Here is a 14,388-nt window from a genome sequence, read left to right on the forward strand (position 1 = left end):
CAAACAAGAAAAACAGAGCTTAAAACATTGTCGTTTCATTACTCCATGAACTAATTGCACATCACGTCGTCGTTCCTTACTTAGTGAACTAATGAAACACCTTGAAGTTGGTCATCGCCTTGTTTATCTGAGCATGTGCATCTCCACTTGCAAAACGTGTTATGCTGAAGAAAATCCCCTTAAGCTCTTCTCTCACTGCACACGGAAATTGGTTCTCTGATGACACATCCACCTTCAAAACAAACATCTCTAACAGATTGCAACTTAAGAACAGTGACCTGACCTGACCTGCATGTTTCACGACAACAACTCTCTCAGTCACTGTCCTATCAATTGTTCGAGTTGATAACACTGCAGGTATAAGATTCTCTCCAATGTCGTTTAAACTATTGAATTTTGGAGACTCCTGAAGATATTAATTCTGCGCCATCTCCACTCATAGTCATACTTCCCCCCGTTATAGCTATCTTGTCCGCAAGATAGTAAGCATCCCATCCTATATTGCTTCTTTGCGCATCTTTGTTTTTCATCTTCACAATGCTAGTACGTAGCTTCAGCTTTTCACTCTTTTCACAAAGGGTGATCCATTCTTGATTGTGGAAGAAGGAGAAGGTATGATCTTGCCAATTGACACAGGTCTCTCCCAGTTTTGAGAGCCCAACAACAAATCAGTCCCATTCGTAGACAAGTCTAGTGTTAGAAAATCCTCAATGATTTCAACTCCTTGAACCCACCACAAACGAATCTCGAAACATGTCCCTATGCTTTGTATGATGAAATCATTAGCTGGAGCTTTTAGAGAGTGTGGAGATGTGGTTGGTGTTAGAGTTGTGTATGATGGAGAAACCGGAAGGTCACGGGGATATTGCTTTGTATGCTACTCTTCCAAAGCAGAAATGGATGCTGCACTTGAATCGCTTGACGGATTTGAGCTGGAGGGTCGGGAGATTCGAGTGAACCTGGCTCAAGGCAAGAAATTTTGATATCATACAACAACATTGTGGAATCATTCTGAGTTTTATTATACATTAGAGAATGTTTAAACTGAACTAATTAACTCAAATTCAATTGATTTGTATGCTTGTAAGGTGTTGGTTATAACTAGTGTCTAGTCAGTACTAATCCAATCTGTGAGGAAATCTCAGAGCCAGAAATCTTAAATTTAACTTATCTGTCTTAGCCAGAAAATATAACATTTGAATGAATCAAAGCATTGATTTTGTTCCTTCTCTGGATAACAAGAAACGTCAAGAAGATCTCCTATAGACTTGTCTGCAGACATGTATAAGAATCACAAAGAGGCTCGAAAATTGTACCCCAAAAGCTCCTTTACCAACCACTAGTGGTGCCAACCAAACTAGCTTCATTGAATGAATTTGCTCCTTACATGCCTTTTTGAAGGTAGGTTTTCATAGTGTAAGCTTACAAACTTGAGTCTCATAACTCTCTCCATTCAAGTAAGTAAATCGTCCTTACAAAACCATTGCTATACCAAACTGATGCCTTTGACGAGAATCAGACACATGAATGTTCTGAGAGGTCTCAACAACCCTAGAATTAGACAAAAGTAAAACAAACGAAAACACTCTAATCCAATAAGTTTAAGGGACAAAAAAGTTAGCCTGTCAGGCAACCTCGCACTCAAAGTCTCACCGGCTGGCACCAGAAAACCGACCGACCAGCCCAGAGAGGAAGATCTAACCGGTTGGCGAGTCATCGTTTACAGCACCGAGAATCCCGAAGGAGACACAGCCGACAATGACAGTGAAGTCGCACGGCTATATGTCATCATCCAGGTGACCATCAATGATCTCTAACGATATATAAACAACAAAACTTATCCCTGACGTTGTCGATGTGGGACAAAGAAACGAATCAAACCGTTTTTATAAACAGAGCCTAAAAACGTAAAAAACGCATTGTCAAAAAAGAAAAACAAAACAGAGCTTAAAACGTAGGCGTTTCATTACTCCATGACAAGCTAAAATACGTGACCAGCGCTATTTCATCTGCAACTTTACATATCAACAAGGACCAAAAGACAAAGATGGTTACGTCTTGACTTATTCGCTGTTTTCTCCCCAGCCTTTAAAGGTTTTCGAGAAAAAATTTGACAATCTGAATAATGTAATCGAGAGCATAAGATGTGAAATTACTAATTAGTAGCTCGTGATGCTATGAAAAACCCTAAAAGAAGAATCGGAGATCGATGTTGTTGGTTGTTCTTTCCAACGATCTGTAGCCACTGGAGAAATCTCGTCATACATCATGTAAATGTTACTGGTTCGTTTTTCATCAATTGATATAAAGCATGTGTGAGTCAGAGTCGCCATTGATTTTCATCAATTAAGTGTTTGGCGGAAGACTTGTTTTTGGTTCCGGCTTACATATTTTTAGGTTTAGCGTTTTAAAAGTGCTACCATATAATCTTATTTTTGAAATTTTATCAAAGATAACACTTACAGAAACTTTGCTATGCTTTTCTGCTATCAATACTTATATATTTCTTGTAGCATGTGAAATCACTCGAAATAACATCTCTAGAAGTGTGACTTTTCAGTCATATATTTTCAACTAGAAAACTATAAAAAGTCTCCTCACTTCAAACTAAATTTTAGTTATTGTATTTTGGAAAATAATTTTTAATTTTTTTGGTTTATAAATTTTCCATTATTTAATTTTAGTTATTGTATTGTATTTAGTTTCTACACGACAAAACAATGATTTTTTCTTCTTATGTTTGATATAGTTTACAACTTAAAATGTGCTTATTTTTTTGGTTGAACTCTATTGGATAAAATATTTTTTTTTAGATTTGTTTTGTTTCATAGAGTAATATGGTAGGTTAGTGCATTTTTGTTTGTTTTTTAATGTATAACCAAATGAAATATTTTTGAATTTATCAAATAAAATTAGTTGTTTAAAAATAAGAAGATGAACTATGGTTACAATTGTTTAGAAACACCTCTTATTCCCGTTTCACCCAAGAAAAAGTGGTGTCATTTATATAATGAAACTCTCAAATTGGAGAAGCAACATAAGAATTTTTTTTTTTTTTAATTACACCAGACAAATTTGTTTTGCTTGTTACTGAAACATTGCAGAAACCAAACTGGAACGTTGATACATGGACTCAAAGCCTCAAACTGAAAACCTGCAACTACTCAAATTAAAGTGTCAATCATTGATAAGAAAAGACTGCAAGTCATTAAAAACTTACAACTCATGAAACCTGCAAGTCAACATCCATCTTCATTATCCACAATATAATGGAAAGAGTGTAATGCATCATATTCTCAAAGAAAACCTTGCAGCTTAGATATTCAACCCAAAAATTCTCATTAGCTGGAGCGTTTAGAGAGTGTGGAGATGTGGTTGGGGCTAGAGTTGTGTGTGATGGAGATACAGGAAGATCACGGGGTTATGGCTTTGTTCTGAGAGGTCTTAACCAACCCTAGAATTAGACTAAAGTAAAACAATCGACAACACAAAAAACTTAACCTGTCAGACAACCGTGTTAGCGCAGAGAATCCTGAAGGAGACACAGCCGTCGTCAGTCAGACTCAAGTCACCCCGGAGAGGAAGACCTGACCGGGTGGCGTATCGGTAGACCGAGAATCCCGAAGGAGACACAGCCGTCAGTCACACTCAAGTCACACAGCTATATGTCATCATCCAGGTGACTATCAATGATCTCTAGCGATATATAAATAAAAAAACTTATCCCTCACGTTGTCGATGTGGGACAAAGAAACGAATCAAACCTTTTTTATAAACAGAGCCTAAAAACGTATTGTCAAAAACAAACAAGAAAAGCAGAGCTTAAAACGTTGTCGTTTCATTTCTCCATGAACTAATTGCACAACACGTCGTCGTTTTCTAACTTAAGAGACTGAAACAGAGGTTTCTTCTCTCTGAATCTCATTTTGCTTAAACCCTAAAACCCTTTTGGATTAGGTTTCTTCTCCAATCTTATCCGCCGTGATAAAATCGAATTGCTTTTTCTTTTCATGAAGTTTTGAATTTTGAAGTCCGATGATTCTCTCACGCTCTGTCTCCGTGCTTCACTTATACGGAGTCTCTTCTTCAGCACCGTCGAAGCTCTTATCCCAAAAGTTCAGAGTCTCGTTTGCCCTCGCGTATGGTTCATCTGTATCTTTCCGTTTGAGCTCTCCGAATCGATCTGATGGGAAATGGGTTCGTGGGTTTGCTTCTACCACCGAAGCAGAAGTAGAGAAAAAGGGTAATGATACGTTCTTCGCTGACCAAACCGTTTCTTGGAAGTCTCTTGGGTTATCAGATAAAGTCTCTGTAGCTCTTCAAGATTCTGGGTTCGGTAGACCATCTCTTACTCAGGTAAAGTTTTCAAATTTAGTTGAAATCCAAAAGAGAATCACTTGCTGATTGTTAATTTTGCTGTGTTGTCTAAAGTTTTTAGGATTGTGGTTCTGAAATGTTTTTATCTGCTAGGCTGTTTGCATACCGTCGATATTGTCAGGGAAAGATGTTATTGTTGCAGCAGAAACTGGTAGTGGTAAAACACATGGATATCTTGCTCCAATAATTGATCGGTTAACAAACACCGTTCTTATTTCTGAGAATACAAATGGAGAGGAAAGGCCGTTTCCGCTTAAGAACCTCTCTCTTATTCTGTGTCCAAATGTGATGCTGTGTGAACAAGTTGTTCGGATGGTTAATGGTCTTATTGGTGAAGATGGTAATCCACTTCTCAGAGTTGAAGCCGTTTGCGGGTCTCAGGTAACACGTAACAATTTCTTGTATTGATTGATGTGAGCTCTGTTGTTCCTTTGTAACTGTTTATGTATAGCTGAATATGGAAGTTGTATTTGCTGCAGGGTTGGCCAGATAGACTGCCTGATATAATTGTTTCAACACCTGCTGCTCTTCTGAATAATATTGAGCCGAAAAGAAATAGGCGTCTGGAGTTTCTTCGATCTGTCAAATATGTGGTATGGCTTTTTTGGTTTGAGTCGTATTGTATTGTGTTCTGTGTAATTTTGGAATTGCAGATCTCCTTTTGAATGTTTGAATCACTTGCAGGTCTTTGATGAAGCTGATATGCTTCTATGTGGAAGCTTCCAGAATCAGATTATCCGTCTGATTAATATGCTGCGTTTTGATGAGAAACAAGTGTCTCGTTTGGCTACATCCAATATTGGCAAACCAATGGAGATTGATGCCGTGGTACCCCAAATTGATCTAGTAAATGAGGATGATGCTGAATTCGATGACGGGTCTATTTCTGAGGAAGAGGATGAAGAAGAAGAAGAAGAAGAAGACGAAGTGGAGTATCTTGATGATACAGCACAAATGCTTAGTGTTGAAGGTGAAGCTGGGTCAGATGTCAAAAAGGGTTGGAGAAGAGTGAGAAAGATCTATAGCCGTAGCAAGCAGTATATCTTCATTGCAGCCACACTGCCAGTTAATGGGAAGAAGACTGCTGGCGGTATTTTGAAACATATGTTTCAAGATGCTGTTTGGGTTAGCGGAAACTTTCTTCACCGAAACAGTCCAAGGTGAAAAGTTCTCTCACTTTTATCTTCGTTGTAGTACTGTGCATCTCTCACCCCTTTTAATAGTTTACTACGTCACATAATATGTTCATAAGAAATTTGCAATCTGCTTCTCTTGATTAATTAATTACTTAGTAGTAGTTTGTACGATAATCAAACTAAGATTTAGTTATTTTCTTCCTATGTTGCAGACTAAAGCAAAAATGGGTTGAAGTCACAATAGACTCACAGGTTGATGCTCTTATAGAGGCTGTAAGAAACAACGACAACACTGAGAGGACGATGGTGTTTGCAAACACGGTAGAAGCGGTTGAAGCAGTGGCTGATATATTGGAGAAAGCTAGTATCCAGTGTTATCGTTATCACAAAAACCATAAGCTTGACGAACGTGCTAATATATTAGCTGACTTCAGAGAAACCGGCGGTGTCTTTGTTTGCACTGATGCCGCTGCCCGTGGAGTTGATGTTCCTAACGTCTCACACGTTATTCAGGTTGCTTTTCGAATTCTAACTAACACCCTTTTTCAAAGTGTATTCAGCTCTCTAAAACCAGAATGAAAATTCTTTGGGGTTGGTTGCAGGCGGATTTTGCTAGTTCTGCAGTTGATTTCCTTCACAGGATAGGTCGAACAGCTAGAGCTGGGCAATATGGAACAGTGACCAGTCTATACACCGAGGCTAACCGTGATTTAGTAGAAGCAATCCGTGAAGCAGTGAAGATGGGTCAGCCAGTGGTATAAATAAATTCTTTCAAACTATCTCAATTCAGTAGAATCCTTTGCATACTCAAAGCACAATATTAGCTCATGAACATTGGCATATACATACCTTGTGATCATTCATTCTTGTGTTATATGAAATGTCCAGGAAACTGCATTCAGCAGGAAAAGAGGGTTTAGGAACAAGGTTAAGAAGAGAGGTAAATAAACTAAGAATCCATAGATGCAATAATACAATGAGAAAGATAGTGAGAAGCTAACTGTGTTTTAATGTTTCAGCTTTTCTGAAAGCTGGAGAAGCAGAGGAGCCTCAAGCTGTGAGATTTTAAAACGTTCTCTTTTTTTTTTTTGTTTCTTCTCTCTCAAAATTCCATAGGCGTTGTTGTATATAGTACTGCGGATCACACTATTTGTTGTTTTGTGGGTTGTACTGTACCTGATAACGATCTCTTCTATACCAAGCTCTTTTTCTTGCCTTTTTTTCAAGATAGTCTATACTGTTTAACATTGACACCATAAAGATAGATTTGTATATATATATATATATATGTATAGCCGAACCAAACCTAGCCGGTTAGTAGGCTTATATTTAATTATACCACAAGTTAGTGAAATTGTTTCTGGTTAAAAAAGACGGGAATCCACATTGGTTGGTTTGACATTATATAAGGATATGGGCTTGCACACGAATTGGTTAACGAGGTAGAATATAGCCCAACTTGCTCAGCCTTAAGAGCTCATGCAAGGAAGCTTTGCGTAGCACCAAAAGTTAAGCACTTTTTTTTTTCTTTTTTTGTTTGACAAATTGCATCTGGTTCTGTTCCTGACAATTTAGCTCATCCAAGTGTTTTGTGTGACATCATGTGTAAAAGATGTGATTCTGTGGTAGAGACAATTAATCATACCTTCTTTTAGTGTTTTCGTTCACGTCAAGCTTGGGAGTTGTCAACGGTTATGATTTTATCAAGGGAATTTCTTTATGAATCGATGTATTCAAATTTGGATTTCATTTTCTGGAGGGAAGATTCTTAATCCGAAGATAAAGATAACTATCTTCAGTTACCTTGGATCTTATGATCGCTCTGGAAAACTAGGAATAATTTTTTTTTCAAGGTACACATTTAGAGCCAAACGATATTATTAATAAGGCTTTATGTAAAAAAATATTATGGGAGGAGGCACAACTCCAACCAGGGGAGTCATTGGGTAATATCGGTTTGGATTCCAGGGCTTTTCAGGGTAAGGTATCTCATTGTTAGATTAATGGCTGCTGGAAAGCTTCAGACGTCAATTCAGGTTTGGGCTGGTGGTGTCGTAACAACGAGGATCAGACTTTACTATTGGAGTAAAATGTCTTCAAAGAATGAAACGACCCGACCCATTTTTTAAAAAAATAATAATAAACGAGTGGTCCATACTCACTAACAATATAACCACATTCAAACCAAACATCAGAAATAATAAAACATTAAACCAATGAATTAAATAACCAAAACGAATAAATCTATAACAAAAACCAAGTCATAGAACAATGAACCAGCAACCTAAACAATCGTTCTAGACCAATACATTCCATTCTAGCAACCTAACATCAACATAAATCAAATCAACCGAGTCTCTAGAACATCCTCCTCTTCATCGTCTTGATTCCACGATCACACTTTGCCTTTACCGGCAACACAAACACAAATTGAGATGCAAGAATATTGTCACTAACACTCAGTGAGGTAATCCTTCCATCTACTGAGCTATATACAGAAACAAATGAGAATCCAATGTCAAATAAACAATAAACAAACACAAATAAACCAGGAAAACAAGTAACAGCCGCCTGCTGAAAGGGTTGGTGTTGACCGACACCGCCTCCTGGTGTCGAAAGACACCCCTCCTCAACCCGGAAACCCTAGCACCAACACTCGTGAAGTTTCTGTACTGTCAACTCCTTGGTGTCGACCAACACCCACCTGGTGTCGATTGACATCTACTCTGCAGACACGTTCTGTTCGAAACCGAAGCTTTGTTCATCGCCTTACACCGTCTCCAAATCGTCCAAAACTCACCTAAAAGCCATAAAAAGCCATGGGAACCACGATCCAACCAAAAGCATGCAAGGAAACAACCAAATAAAACCATAAAATATGAAAACAAAGGAATCTCAGGCTTAGATCAGCCATGATCATGCACTCACCTCTTCTAACAGAAAATTCTAACAACATCTTTGAAGAGGGTTCTAGAACCATGCCAAATATGTCAAGAAGAAAAGTATAGAGCACACTCCTAGCAAGCTTGCCACACGATCCTAGTCTTAGATCTCTCAAGAACAGCTAGAAAACTCCAACAGTCTCCCAAACTCTCAATAACTTCTCTTTTCTCTCTAAATCTCTCTGGAAACTACAATGAGCGGCCACTGAAACCCTCAAGTCGACTTCCCCCCATTAAATATTTTGGTTAGGGCTTTCACTTAAACCAAACCGAACCAAATTAATGATTTAAGGCAATCCGGTCAAACCGGAAATTGGTGTGTCGATCGACACTCCCCCCAAAATCACATAATTTGGTTCGCGGATGTTACAAAGAAGTCCTTCCGCTCTTCATTCAGAGCTACAAGCTCTGCTTTGGGCCATGGAGAGTATTCTTGCTAGATTAGTCGTTTGTCAGAGCTTCGAGATGGATTGTGCAGAATTAAGCTGACTCACGGATATGGAAACTCGAGAAAAATGGAAACTCGAGAAAAATGGAAACTCGCGGAAAAGGCAATCCGGTTAGGATAAGGATAGTTGCGAATGAAAAGGGAATTTAGGGCGTGATAAGGCTTATCATTTTGGAGAAGTACAAGGCGGTTTAGTCGACCCTATATAAAGAGAGACAACCCTAAGGCTCTCGAGAGAGCACCACATTAGAAATCCTTAAGCTGCCGCTAGAGAGAGAGAGAGAAAGATAGAGAGAGAGAGAGAGAGAGAGAGAGAGAGAGAGAGAGAGAGAGAGAGAGAGAGAGAGAGAGAGAGAGAGAGAGAGAGAGAGAGAGAGAGATCCATCGAGCATAGACCGAGTTTCTTAAGAGCCATAGTCGAGAATCTGAGAGTCATAGTCATGAGAGAGATCGTGTCACGGATCGGATTTGAGGACCAAATGAATAGGGCGAGAGATAGCCGAATATTAGCACCAAGGGTAAAAAAAACCAAAGGTGAGTGCGTGACTGTGGCTGGGTTCTATGGTCGATCTCTTGACTCGCGGTTTGTTTGATCTTGTTTGATTGCTTGTCATGGTTAATGGTTTTTATTGCAATAATTTGATGGTTGGTCTAAGCGATTTGGACAGTTTATTTGACGTGCATGACTTGATTGAAATAGACCCTATGTCGGATTGAGATGATTGAACTGAGCCTAGTGAGACGGGATGACCGCTCCACGAAGCAAATTCGTTTGCTTACGCCTCCTTTTTGGATGTGGGAAAGGAAAGGTCTGAGGATCTAAACCTAGTGGCTAACCAGCTCATATGACGAAGGCAAGGAAGGGAGAGGATGGTGGCTTTGGGTAGTTTTATTTCCGGTCTAGTATCTTAAAATGATATATTAGCTTATTAGCATGACTTTCCTTGTACTAGAACCTCATATTGAATTTGAATGCACATTCATGCTTATTTTTGGCCTGTCTTACTTAACCACATGCAAATATTGTTGAACGAACGAAGAAAAATTTAATCTCTAATTTGCAGATGATTCATTGTTTTTTGCCAAGCTAATGTACAAAACTGCAAGGCGTTAAAGGAAGCTTTTGAAGCCTACAAATATTATTCAGGTCAAAAGTAAATACAACCAAGTCAATGATAACCTTTGGTTCTAGAGTTTATGGAACTACACATGAACGACTCAAAGCTCTTTTAGAAATTCCAAACCATGGTGGAAACGACAAGTATCTAGGCCTTCCTGAGGTGGATGTAGGACGTTTTCCCGAGTAATTTGGTCGAAAGAAGAATGAGATGTTTGATTATATTATTGACAGAATCAAGACACAGACTTCCTCATGGAGTGAAAAGCTTCTATCCCCAGCCGACAAAGAGATTATGATCAACACAGTTGCAATGGCTATGCCAGTATACTCAATGTCCTGTTTTAAACTTTCTCAAGGAGTTCTTAATGAAATTGATACTTTAATCATGTGATTGAGGTGGGATAAATCAACTCAACAAAAGATCATACCGTGGATCGCATGGAAGAGACTACAAAATCTCAAAAATGAAAGAGGGCTATGATTTCACTATTTATCAAAATTCAGTGATGCCTTTTTAGCCAAACAAGCATGGAGAATCATACGGAACCCAAATTTACTACTAGGATGTTTACTAAAAGTTAGATATTTTAAAGATACATCCTTCTTGGATGCAAAATCCAAACAGTGTCAATCATATGAATGGTCTTCGCTCTTAGTAGGACTAGAAATAATAAAACAAGGATCATTATGGGAATTGGGAGATGAATTGACAATTTGACTGGGTAAAGATAACTTTATTAAGGACAATCCTCCAAGACCAATTCACGCTATCCCAGATGCTGAGACACTCCCAATGCTAATTATATCTCTACCTGGGGTTGCCATCGGTTTTGCAATGCTTAATTACTTGCTTCCCACATCACAAATGCAGATGTAATCCAACATCAATAAATATATATTTCATCTTTTATTAGCGAAGACAAACTCTTTTGAAATTATCATAATTATGAAGAATACACGGTCAAGACTGGCTACTGGTTTTCAACGCATACTCTCGAATATCAAAATGATCTTCCTCCTATACCTCATGGTTCCATAATGCTAAAAAAAAGAATTTAGAAACTTCCAGTACTTCCAAAAATTAATCATTTTATGTGGCGAGTTGTATCTAACGCAATCAGTACAACTACCCGCCTGAATATTAGAGGGATGAACCTTAACTCAATTTACTATCGTTTCAATCTTTTAGATGAAATGATTGCTCTAGTTTTCTTTGAGTGTCCTTATGGCCTCCATATATGGCGTTTAGCTAATATACCATTGGTACCATAATTGCAACAACACATTGATATTGAGCATATGTTATCTCGCTCTATGGATCTTTCACAAGACACTATATTAACAACAACACACAACAATTGAAACCATTTTGGTTAATGTGACGAATATGGAAATCAAGAAATAACTTAATTTTCAATAACATTCGAGCGAGTCCATTGAGTATATGTTGACAAGCCAAAACAGATGTTATGGAGTGGATGAGTGCTAATAAACCTTGTCGTCCTTTGGCTTTACACACCAAAAACAACAGTTACTTCTAGTTGGAAGCCACCGCTGCCCACTGTCGTCAATGTTGGATTTTATGAGACAAAGCTCACAAGAGAGAGTAAACAATCACTTGGCGAGTGAATCCCCCTTTACCCACACAAAAGAGAACTCATTTCTAAGGTGAATATGCCATCAAATTGTGATGGAATCCACTAGATAAACTAGAGATTAACTACTAAATAAAGAAGAGTTTAGAGTGTATTTAACAAGTATTAGGGGGCAGCCTCTAATACATCACTCTCTAACTAAGCTACATTATGATTATTAGTTAAGCATATGTAGTGAGAAGAGAGGAATGAATTTGATAGAGAAAATACTTGCATTCAATATATGTGTGTTACAAAGTAGTGAGAAAGCCTTTATATATATAGGTAAGGAAGGGAATTTGAATGCTAAACATAATACAAAGAGTGAAAGTGACAGGAGGTGAGAGAAGGAGCTTCATGAGCGCCCAATGAGTGAAAGGGACCAGTCCCAACGTCTCTTTGCTCACATGTGGGTGATCTCTTATCCACTTGCCTTCCTTTGACTTATTCAATTATATTCAACATCTCTTTCCCTCTCATTCCTTCATGGCTTTGTTGGGCCTTCTCGATCCTTCCTTCTTTTTTGCACTTAGCTTTACTAAGAGTAGAATCATCGTGGGCCTTCATTGGACATCAATTTGGCCATTTATGATACTTGAAGCCTAGATGGAGTTTTGACATCATTCTTCTCCTTTGTTACTTCTTCCATCCAGTCTAATACTCTCCCTCAAGCTTAAATGTAGATATATTGGAGGTTAAGCTTGGAGATTCACGAGCCTAGTTGAATGTTACACTTCCTTAAACATCTTCCTTATGTTCTCCTTCTCTTCTTTCTCTATAATAGTCAAATGTAATTTTTATGCTAGTTATAGTGCCATTAATGGTTCTGCTTTAGGAGGATGGATAGTACGTGATCACACATGCCTAGCTCTTGTATGGGAAGCATCACAATTAGAAACGATGACTTCACCATTGGAAGCTGAAACAAAAGCACTTTTAGGAGCTATTCAACAAGTTTGGATAAGAGGATTTACAATGATGATACTGAAAGGAGACTGTGAAGTTTTGATCAACACCATCAATGGATTAACAACAAACGTGACAATTCGAAGTATATTGAAAGACCCCAACCCGGACGTCCCAGCGTCCGCGGTCACGGCTTCCCCTCGGCCCTATTCCCGGCCGAATATCCTTTAACCCGTCCACTTAGCTTTGGCTCGCGGCCTTGCCTTTGGACCTTTATACGCAGCGGAATATCATATTAACCTTAACCCATCCCTTGGTGCATAGCCATACAACCAACCAACCCCACTGGCTTTGCACATATTAAGGATGGGGACTTATAGTCCCTTCAGTTCACGGTGAACGGTTGCTCTATCGGCTTCCCGTATCACACGTGTCCGAAGCTTACCGGACATACCGTCCGTTGACCTATCGGTCATACCGTATTACCTCAGTCGACTTGCCGGTCTTGGTATCAGAGCCTGGTCCGATCCAACGATCCGACCCCATAATCGAATCGCCAATCCACAGACCGAGCCGATACTTCCGACTGACTCGTCGACCACCCGACCGATCCATCCGACCTACGGCTCGTATCGTCGATCCTTAGATCGCCCGATCCGACTAGCGATCGAATCACCGGTCAATCCTCGATCGATCCGTCCGTGGACGCAGATCGTCAATGACCATTCGATCGGTCCGACACTATGATCGAACCGTCGATCATCCTGCGGTCAGTTCGACTCTCCGGACGAACCACCGCTTATCCTACGATCGGCTCGGCCCGATTGCCGACCCGTCGCTCGTCTCATCGTGCCGTCGATAGAGAGGTAGCGTGCGCATCTGTTCGGACAAGAATACTCGCCGAGCCGCACCCCCTTTTCCTCTTAGGCTTTGATGGACGATGGAAGGATGATGGTGTGGTGTCCTGGAAATGAAGGCAACGCCCTCTATTTATAGGGTTCTGGCCGAAGTCTAGGTCCCAAAAGGTACCTGTCCGACGAGACCCTTCGATCGTGTACGTTCGCTCGCACACGTTCGGCCGTGCCTGTCCGGCCGTGCCTGTTCGGCCATGACCGATCGTCCGTGTCGGTTCGGTCATGCCTCTTCGGTCGCGCCTGTTCGGTCGTGCCTATTCGGTCACGACACCTGTTCGGTCACGACACCTGCCCGGTCGTGCCTATTCGGTCACGACACCTGTTCGGTCACGCCTGTCCAGTCGTGCCTATTCGGTCGTGCCTGTTCGATCACGATTGTTCGTCCATACCCGTTCGTCACCGCGTCCCATGACCGAGCTCCCAGCACCCAGCTGACTCGTTCACTGTCCACTACTGTCCAGCTGGTTGAGCTTCCTGGCAGCTGGTCGAGCTAGTGGCAGCTTCCTGGCAGCTGGTCGAGCTGACGTTAGCTGCCCGATAGCTGTCCGCAGCTGGCCGAGAGCTGTCCGTAGCTGAGCTAACTTGTTCATCGAACACGTTCAGCTCGTACAGCTCATATTCTAGCTAGTTGAGCTAGTAGTTTAGCTACTTAGGCTCAGCTAGCGATCAATTTCCTTAAAACAAATTGCCCCCCTTTAGGAGCGCGGGACGCGGGCGTTACAAGTCTACCCCCCTTAAAATGAATTCGTCCTCGAATTCGGTGGGTGTAGAAACTCCTCGACCTTCTGGTCGTTGTGTCCCGACCTTCTGGTCGATGTTTCCCGTCCGTGGTCCTTCCTGGACGCGGACATAATTCCCGACCCGTCCTTCCTAGACGCGGTCACAATTCCCAACCTTCTGGTCGATGTTTC

The 14,388-nt window shown here is 40.3% G+C and overlaps 1 protein-coding gene across 1 annotated transcript; it reads left to right on the forward strand.

Annotated features, from left to right (window-relative positions):
• The first annotated feature begins 3,804 nt into the window (after window positions 1–3,804).
• LOC104787152 (DEAD-box ATP-dependent RNA helicase 22) lies at window positions 3,805–6,731 on the forward strand. The gene is made up of 8 exons (XM_010512680.3): window positions 3,805–4,356; window positions 4,471–4,758; window positions 4,857–4,970; window positions 5,062–5,537; window positions 5,726–6,026; window positions 6,116–6,268; window positions 6,402–6,453; window positions 6,533–6,731. Exons 1-8 carry the CDS (start codon window positions 4,036–4,038, stop codon window positions 6,580–6,582), a joined length of 1,755 nt encoding a protein of 584 aa, XP_010510982.2. The 5' UTR covers window positions 3,805–4,035; the 3' UTR covers window positions 6,583–6,731.
• The last annotated feature ends 7,657 nt before the right edge of the window (window positions 6,732–14,388 follow it).

The sequence above is a fragment of the Camelina sativa genome, chromosome 5, assembly GCF_030686135.1.
Source record: "Camelina sativa cultivar CO46 ecotype springtype chromosome 5, ASM3068613v1".
NCBI lineage: Eukaryota > Viridiplantae > Streptophyta > Magnoliopsida > Brassicales > Brassicaceae > Camelina > Camelina sativa.